At 39.7% G+C, this 16,558-nt stretch overlaps 1 protein-coding gene across 3 annotated transcripts in view; it reads left to right on the forward strand.

The window, feature by feature from the left end:
* The window catches only part of LOC139135693 (uncharacterized), a 41,687-nt gene extending 27,190 nt beyond the window's left edge, over positions 1-14,497 (forward strand). The window contains exons 1-10 of one of the 3 annotated variants that reach the window (XM_070703321.1): positions 179-464; positions 3,142-3,344; positions 4,988-5,305; positions 5,903-6,385; positions 6,514-6,573; positions 9,055-9,618; positions 9,829-10,137; positions 10,562-10,672; positions 11,670-12,074; positions 13,091-14,497. In XM_070703321.1, the coding sequence (XP_070559422.1) occupies positions 3,164-3,344; positions 4,988-5,305; positions 5,903-6,385; positions 6,514-6,573; positions 9,055-9,618; positions 9,829-10,137; positions 10,562-10,672; positions 11,670-12,074; positions 13,091-13,281 (2,622 nt within the window). In that variant the 5' untranslated portion in view covers positions 179-464; positions 3,142-3,163 and the 3' untranslated portion in view covers positions 13,282-14,497. Of the gene's footprint in view, positions 1-178; positions 465-3,141; positions 3,345-4,987; positions 5,306-5,902; positions 6,386-6,513; positions 6,574-9,054; positions 9,619-9,828; positions 10,138-10,561; positions 10,673-11,669; positions 12,075-13,090 lie in introns of those variants that run through there. The other 2 variants (XM_070703322.1, XM_070703320.1) reach the window with 2 other exon arrangements.
* Positions 14,498-16,558: the final 2,061 nt, after the last annotated feature.

Below are 16,558 nucleotides of genomic sequence, written 5' to 3' on the forward strand. Positions count from 1 at the left end.
CGTCTCCTGCAGACAATTAAAAAAGCCGAAAGTTTTATGCTGGCTAAGAATTTCAATGACCTATGACCTTCCAAGCTGTTACGTTGTTACCTTTGTAGGGGTCTGATATCATCCACGAGGAAGTAAATTTGCATGACAATTAAACAGGGAAGTACAAATATTCACGATGCACAGGTATGGGAAACCCCCGTGTTTTGTCATGCACTCAGCCTGTCTGTTGGATGGTTTTGATGTAGACGAAGTGTTGTAGTGTCACATTGACGTTAGATACCGTCTTACGTGTTGGTGATATCAGTGTCTCAATAACCGAGTTACCGATCAGACAGGTATTTGGGTTTGAACGTCTTTGGGAAGCGCGTAAACCGCACGACATACCTGTCCACAGAGGTAGACTATATGAACTGAGAACTGTTTTGATACAGCACCAACTGGCAGTACGTACATCATGGAAGGCAAGTCCGAAGGTGGGTTTCTTTTTGTTACTTGCATCAACAACTTCAACTTCATCCCTAGATTTGACATTTTTGCAAGTAACGTGGTGTCATGAAAGTGCAACTAGTTGGCTAATGACTTGAAGATCGTTAACTGTCGTGACTGAAAACGTAACGCGCTGCGCGGTTCTAGCGGTAGTTGTCGAGTACCGTAAATAATTGTGTTTTAATCGCAATACATACAGTCTATTTTGATCAAAGGACTGGTCAAATGATAGTTTTTCAAACACTTCAACAGCACCTTGTGTTTCCTGGTATGCCGACCGCATATTTCCGCAATGTCGTTTTACCAGTAGTTGTATACTAGTAGTTAAGGTGGAGCGGCACGTTGCCAACACCGTTTTTTAAGGAATATTTTTCATCGTAGATTACGAGGTGACCCTATCATACTATACATTTTCAAAAGGAGGCACCGTGGACCAGTGGTTAGGGTAACGGCCTCACTATCAGAGGGTGGTGAGTTCGAGACCCGGTTCAAGCAGGTGCAGCCAATGCGTTTTTAAAAAGGTCCTTACTATGATAAGATATATTGTGCATGACAAATAATGTGAACTTACTAATTTTTAGTGTAGAGGGTAATTAATTAGCTGTTCATAATTTGCCCTCCCACAGAAAATTTTTCGACTTACCCTCCCACACTCAAACTTCATTTTTACCCACTCCCCACTTATTTTTGCCTGTTTCCCCTCCCCACTGTGAATTTTTGAAGCTCCCTCGCCCTGTAGCGAAAAAAACTTGTCAATTTCCCCTGCCCTGGAAACAATTCCCCTCAAAAAGTTTTTCGCCAAGCCCTGTCCCCAGGAAAATCAACCGATATCCGCCCTGCCCTACAAAAAAACTAAAATTTGCTCCCCTACCACCTAAAAACATGTCCCCTGCCCTAGCAAAATAAAAATTTCCCCTGCCCTCAAGAATTGCTCCTGGAATAGCTTTTTCGATGAATAGCTCCGTTGGCTGCACCTGTTCAAGTCCCGGTGGGTCCAGAGTAACGGACTCAGAGTAGGAGGACGGTGAATTCGAGACTCAGGCTCGGTGTTGTGCCCTTGAGCAAGGCACTTCACTCCTCAGTGCTCCATTGGGGGTTAGTGGGTTATGCATACCTCATCCTGTAATTGGGCTAACGCCTGTTGGATGATGGACTGAATAAAAAAAAGCTGAGAATCTAAAGTTTAGTTCAGTAGCAATAGTTTACTTTAAGGATGAAGGGGTGTATATTTTGGGTAAAAAACCTCAATTGTGATAATAATTATAAAAATTATGTCAAAAACTTGACACTTTATTCACTTGAAACAAATTGTATATGTAAAAACGACTATTTCATTTTGCATTATCTATCCTCATTCTAAAATGGCATGGGTTGAAAGACTGACACTCAAGTAAAGTGATTAAAACATTATTAGCAAAATTAAAATGCCTCTTATTCAAAATGTAAGGTCTTTATTGCCAACAAAATAGTCGTCTTGTTATATAGCATTTAAAGAACATAATGTGAAAATTTTAAAAAAATTTACCCGGCCAGAGTTGTGTTAAATTCTTTTGAAATCTTCAAATTGGAAGAAAAGAGAAGTCAGGAAATACATTTGCATGAATTAACACTTCTTTATCAAGCAACGTACGACTGCTCGACAAGCTAAAAGGTGAACCCAACCAATAATTTAATCTTTTTTTTGATTAACAAATTAATAAAAATTTAATGAATATTTGCAAAAAACGTGATTTTGAGCAAAATACGCTGTGTTGGTTGCAGCGCCCCCCTTAAATAATGATAGTAGAAGTAATGTAGCTCTGAAATAACGAAACTATTGTTGGTTGTGGCCACGGTCACTCCGAGGGGGAGGGACCGTGTCAATTTTGGCAAATCAAACAATCTGACTGAACAACTCCCAACATTGAATGAACAATAAATGGACAAGTCTTCTCTGTACGATCGGTCATTAAACACCTGAGTTAAAGAAGGAACCTTAAATCAAAGCAAATAAAATGGGCATCTGACGCATTGTTTGACTATGTACAGTGTCAACACAGTAGTTTATTCTTTTTGAATACCGTCAAGCATTGGAGGCATTTACTTCCCAGTTCCTCTTCTGTAAAGTACCTGGGATCTGTTCAGTCAGCTGCTCGATGCGCTTACACTGCCTTCTAGTTGAGTTTGAAACGTGAAAAGTTAGGAAATGACAATTTTGCCACCATGACAACAATACAGTTAAGCAGCAGTCAATAGAAAAGGCTTGAATTTGCTTTAAAAAATATACGAATACTCATTCAGTTCTGCTGTTCTAATAATATTACTCGCTCATCGACACCGAGAAAGCACAACCGTGACGAATGATATAGCGGTATAGCTCCGCTTTTAGACACGGCTACCTTTATTTCACGGAAATGTTTGAAAAGTGGCCAGGCAGTGCTGTTCTGAACATCATTATTGTTGCCGATTTCGTATCACTGGGGATTTCCAACTTCGGATTTTTTCAAGCAACAATCACACGTCGAAGGTCGTTCTTCAACCAATCACAGTCGATCACACTGTGAACGATTAACCATATCTTGGACGTCGCCGCGTCGGCCACTTCCGACATCTTATGTACGATTAATCTTTGTCCGAAAAATAACAATTAAAATATCACAAGATATTTCAATTACACAATGACAGTTGGACTGGCGTTTACAACGAAATGAAAAATTGTTATTGGTTTGCCTCAACAGACAGGGAAGCGAACCTCAAGTGTCAAACAGACAGGGAAGCGAACCTCAAGTGTCAAACCGACGGTCAACGCCCTGATTCGGGTTTCACTGAGGGCGCTCCACAGAACAATTGTGAGACTGGTGAAGATGGAGACAATCACAACGCAGAAGGTAACTAACATTTAATTTGAAAATAATTTAAAGCTTTTCTCTTATAAATCAAATCGATCTTATCGAAATATAAGTGATCGTTTGAGTGAGCTTTTTTAAAATCAAGTAGGAACACTGAACGAACTGAACATGTCCCCATGTACCGGACAATATGTTTCAATTGATTGCACAAAAAATAGGAAAAGTGGCCCCAAAATTTACAACTGTACATTTTGTCATTATTTCAAGATTACCTGATATCAACCCTAAAAACTTTAGGATCTCTCGGCGTTTCAGTCTTTTGAAAACCGAAAAAGAGGAAAGATCACAGGCTACTGCAAAATAAATTTCACAGCAAACCTATCAATGGTTTCAGAGAAATTAATAATTTAACCAAAAGGGAGAAAACTGGCTATCAAAATTTACATACATAAATTTATCATCATTTGTACACATTTGTACTTGTCTGTACACATTAAAGGGACACAGTCGGCCGTTTTTCATGAATTTTGTTTGATACGAGATACTATTCATATTGTTTGACATGTTGAAAGATACTGAATGAATGGGTGACCATGCATATATTTAACCCCGATTTTAATTTAAATGAAACCATCGCGAAAATAAATTAATGGTCATGACCATTAATTCATTTTCGCGATTGTTTCATTTATCATGTCCAAAACCGGGGTTGAATATATGCATGGTCACCCATTCATTCAGTATCTTTCAACATGTCAAACAATATAAGTAGTATCTCGTATCAAACAAAATTCATGAAAAATGGCCGACTTTGTCCCTTTAATAGTTATACCCGCTAACCAACAAACCAAGCAACCGGATTAGTGATTTTTTAGATAAATATACGACACCTTTACTAAGAAATGAGAAGCATTGCCCAAATATGCACATGTGAATACTTCCTCGTCATTTGAACATATTTGATTAGGCACCTTTCACTATTGTAAGCCATCGGACAACTGGTTTTCAGGGAACTTGTTCTGACCAAGAAAAGAGCGAGGATCTTTTTACAAATCTTAAAGACATCATCACGAGGAAGCGGCAAAGTAAATTTCAGTAAAAATTAGAACATTTGTTGTCAAGATATCCACAAGTGTTCAAAATCAGTATGCATGCAAATTGACGCTAATTATGACATCTTTGCTTAATTGCTTCCTTGACAATGCTCCATACATAGTAACTGCGCATGTACACCGAATTTCAGTTGCATCTACCAACATTATTTAGAAATCAGACCGGCCAAAGGATAGACAGACAGACAACATGCGGACAGACTACGATATGACACTAAAAGTTCCTCTGTGCAAATACAGGAGCTAAAACTGGATGGCCAAGGAGTCCGTGAGGTGAAAGCGTTTTTACACACCCGATAGGACTTGTCCTAACTACATGACGATTGGTCGTATGTCGAGTACCCTACCTACTACCACAACAGAGGTCTGACATGTGGGTATGTGGCTGTGTGTATAAACGATCGAGTAGCATGTACTAGAGCGCTCACGATTGTTATGCATCACGTACATTTACCAGTAGTACAATGTACCCGCGCTTTCGGACTCAAACGTCGACGTTGCTCTCTTTTTAAAAGTAGAGACACTTTATAGTTACTAAATATGCACGTTGTAACCGATTGTTATCAACAGGTCAGGAGAGCAGTCATATCGACAAGTCAAAACCGAACAGAGATTCAGGTATTGGTCAGGACAACGTCTTGAAAGACGGCAATCGCAGAAACTCAGTGTATCAGGTCAGTGGAGTCAACCTAGCAATCCGCCGATTTTCTAGAACTGGAATTAGAACTAGATTTAGCGTTACACCAAAGAGGAGAAATCTACAATATCGGAAGCCCCGTCGAAACGACACAGAATCTTTAGGTAGAAGTAGCGATTCTGGCTCTGTCACCACTGATTGCAGTTCTGACGAAATTGTTGACATCACGACGACCAAGGCCGTATGCCCAGGTTAGTAAATTAATGCAAGCTGTGTGATATGATCAACGACGAAATAAATGTGAGATGGCGACTTGAGATCACGTGATCAGTCATGGCTTACAGTACACCTCTAGAGGACACTGGGCCAAATCTGAAAGGAAATAATCATGGCTTCCTATAGGGGTCCTCGTATAGTCTATAAAAATGAGAGTCCCTAGAATTGTGATGATTTCATAGTCACCTGAAGTCTATTCCGCTCTGCGTCTATGTGCCCCATAGACGTGTGTACGTATGCCTGAGAAGAACAAGGCATATGCACACACGTCTATGGGGCGCATAGACGCAGAGAGCGGAATAGACCACGGGTGACTGTGATAATTTCTGAAATTTTCCAATGTTGTTCAGGTATAAATCTTCTTTCTTGTCTGATATAGAAGTACACACAGTATGCATGGGATGATTAAAGTTATTTTGATGTAATGAGATTTCTCAATGCTAAATGATATATCGTCATTGAGTCTCCATCGACGCTACGGTTCCTGTCTCGCTTCGGTCATTGCATTCACCATCCTTCTAAACGGTTTGAACACCATTGTTACTCTTCTGTCGTTTTGTGTTTATTTTTAGCTGACTTTGACTGTTATTTAGACAAGCTGTACGAGTTGAGCATCATCAGCAGAAGACATTACGATTGCATCAGAGGAAAGGCAGCGTCGTTATACGACAAAGTGAATGAGTTAACACGTGCGCTCATCGAACGTGGCGGAATCTTGGATCTTGAGAATGCTGATTTGCTTGAAAATTACAGGAGACTGGCAACCAAGGACTACCTTCCGCCAGTTAAGCAAAATTTGACGAAAATCGTCCAAGATTTACAAGTGAAGTACGTCTTGAACCATCTTGTGCAAGAAAGCGCCATCAGTCGTTCAGCGTATGATGCCATCACGGCGGAGCCTACAATGCAGGGTAAGGCAAGACGCCTGCTGAGTGAACTTCCTCCGACTGACGCCGTCTACAAGACATTCAAGGACTCTCTCAAGCAACCTTATCCACATCTCTTTGATCTGTTGGAAGAGGGGGAAAGGTTTCTCAAATCGGAATCTCAAACAGGTCAGTCGTCTCTCTATATAGTTCACATTAGGCATTTCAGATTGTTCAGCAATAATACATAGTTACATAGTTCATTACTTTACCACGTAATTTGACTCAATATTTCGTCGATCTGTTTTGTTTTTCAGAAAGACCATGTCGATCTTGGTCAGTCGTTAAATACGTGCAAGCCAAAACCGGTAAAGCGGGTAAATTTTCAACACCTCTTTATTTTCCTCATGGTATTAACACGATTGGACCTAATAAGGGATAATTCGAATAATAAGTGTAATAATGTTGTTTTAATCTGTAAATGTAAGCTCATCTGTTTTTCCTTTTTAGCAATGCACTTTTTTATGGGTAATTTGTAATATAGCAACTTTCAGCTATAGGTCACCAAACACATTTGAGAAATTTGAACGATATAAAAATCCAATTCTCCCAAATTAGTTACAATCGTGTTATTTCCGCACAAGTCTTGTATTAGAAGATTAAATAATTTTCTTTTGGAATAAAAATAACTTCAAATGGGACTCCCTGTTTGTTTAATTCAAGATTATGGAACTCGAGATAGTAAGTTGGTGTCATAGTTGAAAGACCATCGATCTGGGTCAATTGTTAAATACGTACACGCCGAAACAGGTGGTTGTACTGTAACAATTGTCTTGCCTAGTACATGTATCTACTCTCTCGCCTCGATATTACAGCCACAGGCAAAAGCATTCCAAATTCCTAGGGCATTCATAATACGGGCACTCTTACTCTCTCCTATATTGCAATTTGCATGAAGTGACCGTAGGTAAACATACCGACCTGTACGTGCCCGTCACTAACCCTCTCCCATTTGTCTCGTCTATCAGGCTTATTATGCATTTTTGGCTGATGTCTCTGTTTCCCTTCACTGTTTTGGGTACGCCTCCGTCGTCTGTATCTAGTGCCCAGCTAAATAAATAAATAAATAAATAAATAAATAAATAAATAAATAAATAAATAAATAAATAAATAAATATCAGCAGGAATGAAAGCAACGGCTTGCAGGCATACATGAAAAATCGAGACGACCCAAGACGAGCCCGGGACACCGAAATCCTTATGCAGATGATGGAAAAGTGGCTGTTTGCGCCCCCACAGTCCGACACTCATTTTATGGAAAGAAAAAGCGTTTTAATAGTTTGCATCAACATAGCATCAATACGACATAACATGAATCCTGTATTCAAATTAATTCTGGTGAAAATAAATACTTGTCAGAAGTAACAATGCACTGGTTTGTCAATAAAGCATCTAATCTTTGAAGGTCAAATTGATTGTTCAAATCTTCAATTATCAAAAGTTATGACTTCCCCTGCTATCAATATTTTTATTAACCCAGAAAGACTCAGGTCAAACTTTCTAGAGGAAACAGGACTTTTACTTAACTATCTAGATTTTTGTCATTGGGGCCCATGTACATAAATCAAGATTATCAGTGAAACTGCTCCTCCAAGAGCTTACAGGAAATTATCTGCAAATGTAGTGACGCAAACTAGTCTGGGGAGGTTCCCAGGAAGGGTTCTTGCGTAGCAGAGGTAAACGGAAATGCGCCGCTCGGTTGAGTCAGTAGTTTTACGTCAGGCGACCGTTGACGAGAGTGGCAATTTTCACTTTAGGTTTAGCAGTAAATCATGCACGGGTGTTATTTTCTTTCAGTTACGTGCAAGTGACGCAGAATACCAGCTAGTGTGGATGTAGTCTTTAAATTCACCAGTTTAGTTTAGAAGAAGGTGGGTTTTTAACAAACGCGACGAACACACCTCACGAGTGAACTCAGTCGTTTTGACATTACACAAATTAAGTCAAAAAAGATATTTTCGAAGTGCATACAAGTACAACAGGAACTGTTAATATAATTTAGCATTTTCCTAAATATGTTTAAGGTTCTTCAGCATTTTGCTGTGACCATGATCAATCTTAAGGTAGTATCCGCCTCGAAAGTGAAAGACGTAAAAGTTTTGCTAAAACTTTCCTTAATGAAACTTTCAAACATTCTCTTACCAAAACCAAAAGTAAAAATCGGGAGTCACCGTGCGAGGTTTGGGACTTGCGTAGACTGTCGACAGTCCCATATGCCTTTTCTGTCTCTTATTGGCGCAGTCTCTCACACATGCGACGTTCGGGGGAATCGCAAGCGTAGCACCGGAGGCGCGAGCTGGGCATACCGAGAGCAGCTGCGAGTGCCGAAGGCACGAAGTCAATGTATGCTTTCGTTTGTGATCCCCCACCGTCGTATTTGCTAGAGGGTACACTAATAAGAGACAGAAAAGGCACAAGGGACTGCCTACAGTCTAGAAGTGAGAAGTAGCGAAAAAATTGCCCAACATTTTAAGATATTTGATATTTAAAATGGCCGCCATCCCTGTGTTAACTCTATGGGGGAAATTAAATTTCGGATTTTCGAAAAAACTAAGACGGTGAAAGTTTTATTTCTCCAATAGCTTTAAAATGAGCCCCACAAGTGGTAGATCAGAAAAGAATTGTAGAAATTTGAGAGTCCAAATGCCTGTCCCCGAGGCACGTTCTACCTTAATTGCCACTCCATGACAGAACGGGGACTTACGCATGTTGACTTTAATAGGGGAGTCAGGTTTCCCCGTCTCCTTCATGCCACGGCTTGCAAATGGTCCAACTTTATCCTGTCTCGTCTTTTTCAGACAAGATCCTGAAAGCCCACGTTTCGATAGAAGTAGTACACACGGACGGGGATTCGGACTCGGATTCGTGCAATGATGACAAGATTACGAGAGAAATAGAGGAAAACATAGTAGTCAAGGGGCGGTTGAGAATAACGAGTGACGACAATCTCAACAAGAAGTACTCTATTGACATTGTTGAACTCAAAATTGGATGTATTATCCTTTTATTGAATGTCAAGAACAAACCAGGTTTGCAAAAATTTTACACGGACAGCAAAAGTGGCGAACTGGATAAAATTTTACACCAGTTGCTTATCAATGACGAAATCAAGAAAATGGCAAAGGGGAGACAAATCCGAGTGAGTGTCACTATCACAGAAGACGAGTACAAGAGGATCTCCAACGACTTTGATTCAGAGCATGGGACGTCGGTTACGGTTGACCCCGACGAAGTGTCTATCTCGGCAACAGAGTGTGCGCAGGATCCACAACCCGTCGATGTTAAGCAAACACAGAACGCGCATGCTCAAACTTCGGTGGACAAATCAAAATCCACAGTCTCTGTCCCGAGATCCTTTACCGGTAAGCATTTCTCCTAATTGTGTGCGACTATTACATGAATTTTGTGGAACAGATTATTCCCATATTGCAACCATGTCGCAAAGTTTTTGTAAGTATTACGTGTCCCCTTACCCAAAGATAACGTTATATTAAAGGTTGATAAAGTGTCAAAAGCAATTGCGTATAGTATGTCAATAAAAGAAAAACTTTCTTCCGATATTTGCTTCACAGGTTTGAAGCCGGTTCAATCCCTGGAGGTTCTCAAATCGACGTCAGATTCCGTACACATACGATGGTCTCCACCGGAGGGAACGTCAGAGCATACTGGATACCGTATTTCGTGCGTTCAAACCACGGGTAAAAAGAAAATCCCGTCTGTTAGCGAAGTGATGTCACCCAGTGTCCAGTTTTGGAAGCGAGGTGGGCTGATCCGCGGCCAATACAGAGTTTCGGTGTCGGTGCTGTACGGAAACGGAACCGGGAACGGAGGTGGAGAAATTTTGAGCTTTGCAAAGTATATCGACGTCAAGGTCGGGCAAAGTAAGTAAGCGCATGATTGGCATTTTTATTGGTCGCTCTTTGATCGGGTGGATGGATGGCTAGATGGGTGTAGGTATAATGTGATGCGTAATTCATGAAACTTGACAATGTATGCAGCCAAGGAATGGTTATTTTCGTTGGGAACGACCTGGCCTCTCGCTAATTATGTATTTAGATGCCTCATGTCTATTTAAAAATTTCGTTATAATAATCGTGTTATTGTCAAGTAGTACTTTTCATTTATTTGCATTAATAGAATAGGATGTCGAATCATTTTCATCACTTGTTCTTCTGATTTTGTATTATGGTTGCATATTTATTTCGTTTTATTTTCATCATCAAAATCCGCAACCTGCGCTGCCTAAAGATCGCATAATTGGATCCCGTATTGATTATTGCACATGACTATCATGCTTGGTTACAGGCAAACATCGACGGATCTCAAAAATTCCAACCAAAGCCAGGAACAGGACAAAGCTTGCCACTCAGTCACGTTTTGTTTCCTACGTGAAAGCAGAACCAGAAAGTGTCAAAGGTAATCCTTATGTTTTGGAATGATCCTACAATCTTTTTCAAGACTTTGGTATTTTCGAGTAAAATTATTTGCTATGTCGAACATGGTCGAGTACGTCGTGAGATACGATCCATTTCCCATTGCCTGTTTGTCCTGTTTTAAAACCAACAGTAATTTCTTTTGCCAAAAAATCTACAGCGAGCGACCCGTAAAACGCTAGCTAGTCGGCCAGAATGCTCTGTCGGTCGCAGGTACATGGGACAGCTATAATTACACGACGGCGAGTATTGTTATGAGCCACCAAGCAACAGATTGTTTTCTCGTCATCTTGTTCATCATTGTTATCAATTGTATGCTTTCTAACCTGTGCTTCAAAAGTTTGCTGTCTGACATGCTGATTTCATAGACTGAAAGATCCGTCGACCGAGGGCGCTCTCGAAAGACGGATCTTTCAGTCAAGGTGATTTCGTTTCTACAAAAAACTGAAAGAAAGCTCTATTAGAAACGTGTTCCCTTTCGAAATGAAAATAAGTGATTGATTGTACAACGAGTTAAGAGGAAAACACTTTCCTATCTATTGAAAGAAAACGCCCGTGTGAAAGAAAAAACACCCATGGGAAAGGTTGTATAGAGATATACCGAAATTCCATTGTTTATCTGTAGATTATATACTAACTTAGATATGTAATTTTTGGCGGTTTATTGAATCTCGCTTCTATAATTGAGTCATAGACCCTCCTTTTTAAGGATCTATGATTGGATGCTATAAGAACCATTATGTCACCCTTGTCCATACACTATCGTATGCATTCAAACAGTATTGGCAGAGAAACAACATAAACTAAAGGGCGCCACAGCAGTTCTCAGTCATTCTCAAAACCATGATAGGAAAATTGAACGTAGAATCCACTATTAATAAGGGTTTTTTGCAGCCATACATCACACAAGGCATTGCTAAACAAATATATTTTAAGGTATACGAATATAATTGCCACATTTTTAATATTTTTTTAAATAGAGGATCCTGGTTTCCAAGACGAACACCACGATGAACCAGCCGATGGGAAAACTATAGATCCCGGGACTTGTCATAGTTGCATTGGGAACGGCGGAGAACGAGACAAGGATCATATGGACGGCGAAAAGGATTCTGCGCCCTCTATTTCGCAGAGTCAGGAAAATAAAGGTGGCGCCTCAAACACGAATGGTCGAAAGTTGAGCTTCAGGAGAGGGAGCGTAAGACGGGCCAACTCCATTCGAATACAGCCCCGCCGACGATGCTACGCGATCAGTGGTGCTTGGGCCAAGACTAGGAGAGGACCAATAAAACCCGAGAAAGATGACAGTTGTGGCGGTACTGCAGAGACCTCGGGAGCAGCAAAATCCGATGTCGATGTAGAGATCGAAATTAGAGATGGCAAAGGTGAAAATTAATCGATGTAAAATATCTAACAAATTAACAAAATATAGACAATTCCTCTTTCTCTATAATCTTACATACTCTCAAACTCGTCAACATCTTCGCTTTTCTTCATCTTGTTAAGCATAATTTTGTCACCCGCTCAGTAAATTAAATTTTCAACGCCTCTTTATTTTCCCCATTGTATTAAACAGATAATTTGGACTTCCTTACCAGTCTTGTATTGGAAGATTAAATAATTTGCTTTTAGAATAAAAACTTCAAATGAGACTCTCTGTTTAATTAAAGGTTATAAAAATCGAGATAGTAAGTTTAGGCCATAACACCTTTGTAAACATGTCTGAAATATTTTAAAATGTAAAAAAACTAATTCAATGTTTTATCATAAAAATGGAACAACATTATTTAATATGTGTAACATATAGCGTTGCCAGGTCCGATTGGGTGAATCGTTCTTCACCGCACTTGACGAGCGACACTAAATATCAACACACTGGGCCTCCCTGGAAATCAGTACATTTTGACTGAGGGAACTACACATTATAAATATGACTATAAAAATAAATAAAACACATTCATGTTATCATGATAAATATAATATTTCTGATCCATGAATGAAAAGTTTTCATGAATATATTTCGAAATCACCGCGTTGAAATTCATTGACAACGATTTACTGAAAGTTCCTAGAAATCGGGATGCAGTTCAAAGGTGAACTCCGCCTCCCCTGGTCATGATTTGTCTCATGGTTGTGTAATACGCTGCCATTTGCCTATTTCATTTCACGTGTTATGTGACATAAGATATGATTCTGTAATAAAATAATGCCACGAAAACAATTGAGGTGTCCCTCATGTCATTTTTAAGGACTATCTGAAAACTGTCAAAATTACATTCCTTTAACTTGGACTATAAGAATGGAGGAAAAACTCACGTCGTGCAAATCAACTACCGTTATTGTGCAGTGAAAACCTGTGATGAAAAGACCCAAATAAGTTTTAATTGTTTTCTCTTAATAGACCAAAACATCTCCGATGTTCAAGTGTACCAGACAAGTCTTTGTAGTCGTGATGACGACCAATCAGAGGCCTCGGGTGCCAGTAACAAACCATACCATGCCGTACAAAGGTCGGACAGCGGAGTGTTTGACCAGCCCGAGGGCGAGCCGATTGACGAAGCATCAGAAGAAGAAGGCGATACCTATCTTTAAAAACACATTCACTTCAATTTTATTTGCCGATGAACAGCTTTAAACATCAAAGTACGGTTACATTTTCAGGTAACTTCGAGACGCCAGTACGGCTTTTTAGGATAGAGGGCGTCGAACACACTTAACCGTACAAACTTTGGTAAAGATAGCTTTGATAGTCATTCCCCATTTGTCTCATTTACAAACCCGTCATTTTGAAATACTTCATCTTTCTTTCAAATGAATCCTTACGGTATTTGATATTATCTAACTTAGAAAATATAATTGGCTGTAATATCAGTCGTTTTAGAGAAATCTGATCAAACTTAACCCTATATACCCGTCAGCTCATTAATATCTCGAGTATTTGTTTATTTTGTAAATTTGTGTCAGCGCACTGAGTAATACCATGGGAACAATCCAATACTCGTTTGTTTATATATTGTATGAGAAAATCGAGCTCTGAGATTGTTATGACCGGTTCGTAAAATGACGTTTTTTTAGACTCCTCTAAGAAAATGTATGCAGATAATGAAATTGTTAAATAGAATCCTTACCCATAATCTGTTTATCATTATCGGTATATTTTTGAAGTTCATGTCTATGCCCTGGTATTTATTTAACTACATAATCATGTTTGTGCCAGTTTTGTGTTTTCATATCGCGACGTCATCGAGACATAAATCCATCCCCAACCAACAGAAGAACGAATCATTTTGACAACGAAACATTACTCTAGTAGAGAAAATAGTCTTCCCTTCAATGAAATCATATTATGTCCAAGTCTAACTCCTATTTTCTCATTGCAACTTTTCTGACTGCCAAATTATATTTAGTTGGCAATCAAACACTAAAATGCAATAACCTTAATTCAATGGGATGCTCTCATTTACATTTATACCGATTACTCGAACACGTTTCTGTCCATGTAGAATTTTGAGAAGTGAATGCCGAAATTAACATTTCTTGCATGGGAACCTCTCACGTCATCAGCATTACTCGTGTGTGTCCCAGTCAAGCAAGATTTTTTCAATAATAGACATCATCCAAGTTGTATATTCTGTGAATAATAACAAAACATAATGAAATCTCATAATTTCAAGAAGGTGACTACTTCTGTTCTTTCTCCATAAGCCGTGACTTTTATATATTTACTATTATTTGTCTTCCGTTTATAAATAGTTTTTTCCCCAATACAAAATACACATGTCAGTGATCGACTTGTGGACACAGTTAAGTGTGTAGTGTTGATGCTATTGTTGACAACAGGATGTTTGTCCGCTATGGAGTTTATTTGTCAGCAACAACATCGCGTATTTTCGACAACACACACGGACACACTTTCCCTCCCTCCTCTCTCTCTCTCTCTCTCTCTCTCTCTCTCTCTCTCTCTCTCTCTCTCATATTTTAGCGGTGCTCTTTTTGCGTGACCAGTGATGAATACTTTGAACTTGATCGGTGTTTCCGAATGTTTAACGGCGTCTACACTCGTAAAGGTTAGAATACCGGAGAAGGCTAAAGCCTCATGTAGCAAATAGCAAATAGACAGCAAATAGACGTATAGTCGTATGGCTGAGCTGATTATACGTCAGATTGGTTTCAGAAAGTGATAATTCTAGGACAAAAGACCGTCATTGAAACATTTCAAAGGGCTGTGTCATTTCCATTGTGAAGTAATGCAATTCGCGATACATTCCACCATGGACCAGATACGTCCGGTCCGAAAGTGACCGAGCAGCTGACATATCAGAGAATAGGCGGTGCTCATAGAATACGTACAAATAAGTGGCAGCCAGGTCTACTACATCTATGATTTCATAATATCGCCCAGCACTTTAGAGTACCCATAATGCAATACCACGCTCATATCATGATGTCAGGTGAATCTTCTCCGAGTAAAGAAATCAAGAGATTTAGTTGTGAAAATTCATTTTTAGACTGCTCTCTCATTTCACTGCTCATTTTAATGAATTAGAAAATGGTCACTTGTATGGAGGAGATTGCGAACTTGTGAACGTTACAAGTGCTTTATATACAGTCACATCGAATACCCGAAAAAACAGAACAAAAACGGAAGTCGAGGTTTTGCCTGACATTATGTAGCGGTATGTGAACTTTAATTCTACTGTCTGAGGGTCGTAGTAGAACGACTACTCGTAGGACTTCCAGATTCAAGATTATCAGGCTTTTGAAATGTACTCGAAGTGCTTGAACATGATCTGGGAATAATTTTTAGGATCGATATATCACCGAATTCTGTCCAAGTGAAGACGTTTCAAGAACTCAGCAATTACATTTTTGCGCAAATCAAGGAGACGTGGCTAATATGTACAATGTTGTAGGAGAGATGTTGATGATATTCCTATGTCAAAGGTTATTTGAGCGTGATTCACGTCCACGAGATATTTACTTGCTCTACATTCAGTGACACTTCCGCGTGAAGTGCCCTTCTTTATTGTGACCCCTGAAAGATAAAGAGTCGCACAAATCTAATGATAAGAACAGGATACAGATCATGACTTGACACTTTTCTAATTTAAGCTTAAAATACGACATAAACGATAATCATACAGATAGTATTCGGAGTTGTAGAGATAGTTTGGTAGTGACAAGGATTGACACTGGTTGGTCGTGTCCATTTTCTCAAATCTAACCTGACATATATCCTGGGTCAGTGCACAGTCGCTCGAGAGCTATTCAGCTCTGGGACTATTCGCCCCATAGACGAGTATACAGAAGCGAGAAATACCCCAAGTCAGGAAATGAAATGGCTATTTCGTATAGGGATTGTGCCACCATGTCATCTTCGACGGTCGATTTTACCGTGACAAGTAGCAAGTTCATCTATCATGTAACCGTCGACCGTTCCCTATCATTCTCAAAATTCATACCTGGTACTTGATTTGCTTCACAAACGCTCGTTTCGTGTGATTTTCGGCCGAATTCGACGGACACGTCGCTAAAACATAAGCATGAGCAACATTCCAGTCACCTTACAGTGGACGTTGGGCACCTCCACTTTACTGACGTTAGCGCCGAGTACCCATGAGGGGTGACTGGAAGGTTGTTCATGCCTTATGTTTTGGCGACGTGTCTTCTAAACTGGGCCGAAAATCACACGAAAATTCATACCTGATACTTCATCTGCTTACAAAATGCTCATTTCCTGTGATTTTCGGCCGAGTTCGAGAGACACCTGGCCAAAACATAAGCGTGAGCAACATTCCAGTCATCCCTCATGGGTAGGCGGCGCCAACGTCAGTAAAGTGGAGGTACCCAAGAGGTGATCGGAATGTTG

Source organism: Ptychodera flava, chromosome 6 (genome assembly GCF_041260155.1).
Source record: "Ptychodera flava strain L36383 chromosome 6, AS_Pfla_20210202, whole genome shotgun sequence".
In the NCBI taxonomy this organism is placed as follows: Eukaryota; Metazoa; Hemichordata; class Enteropneusta; family Ptychoderidae; genus Ptychodera; species Ptychodera flava.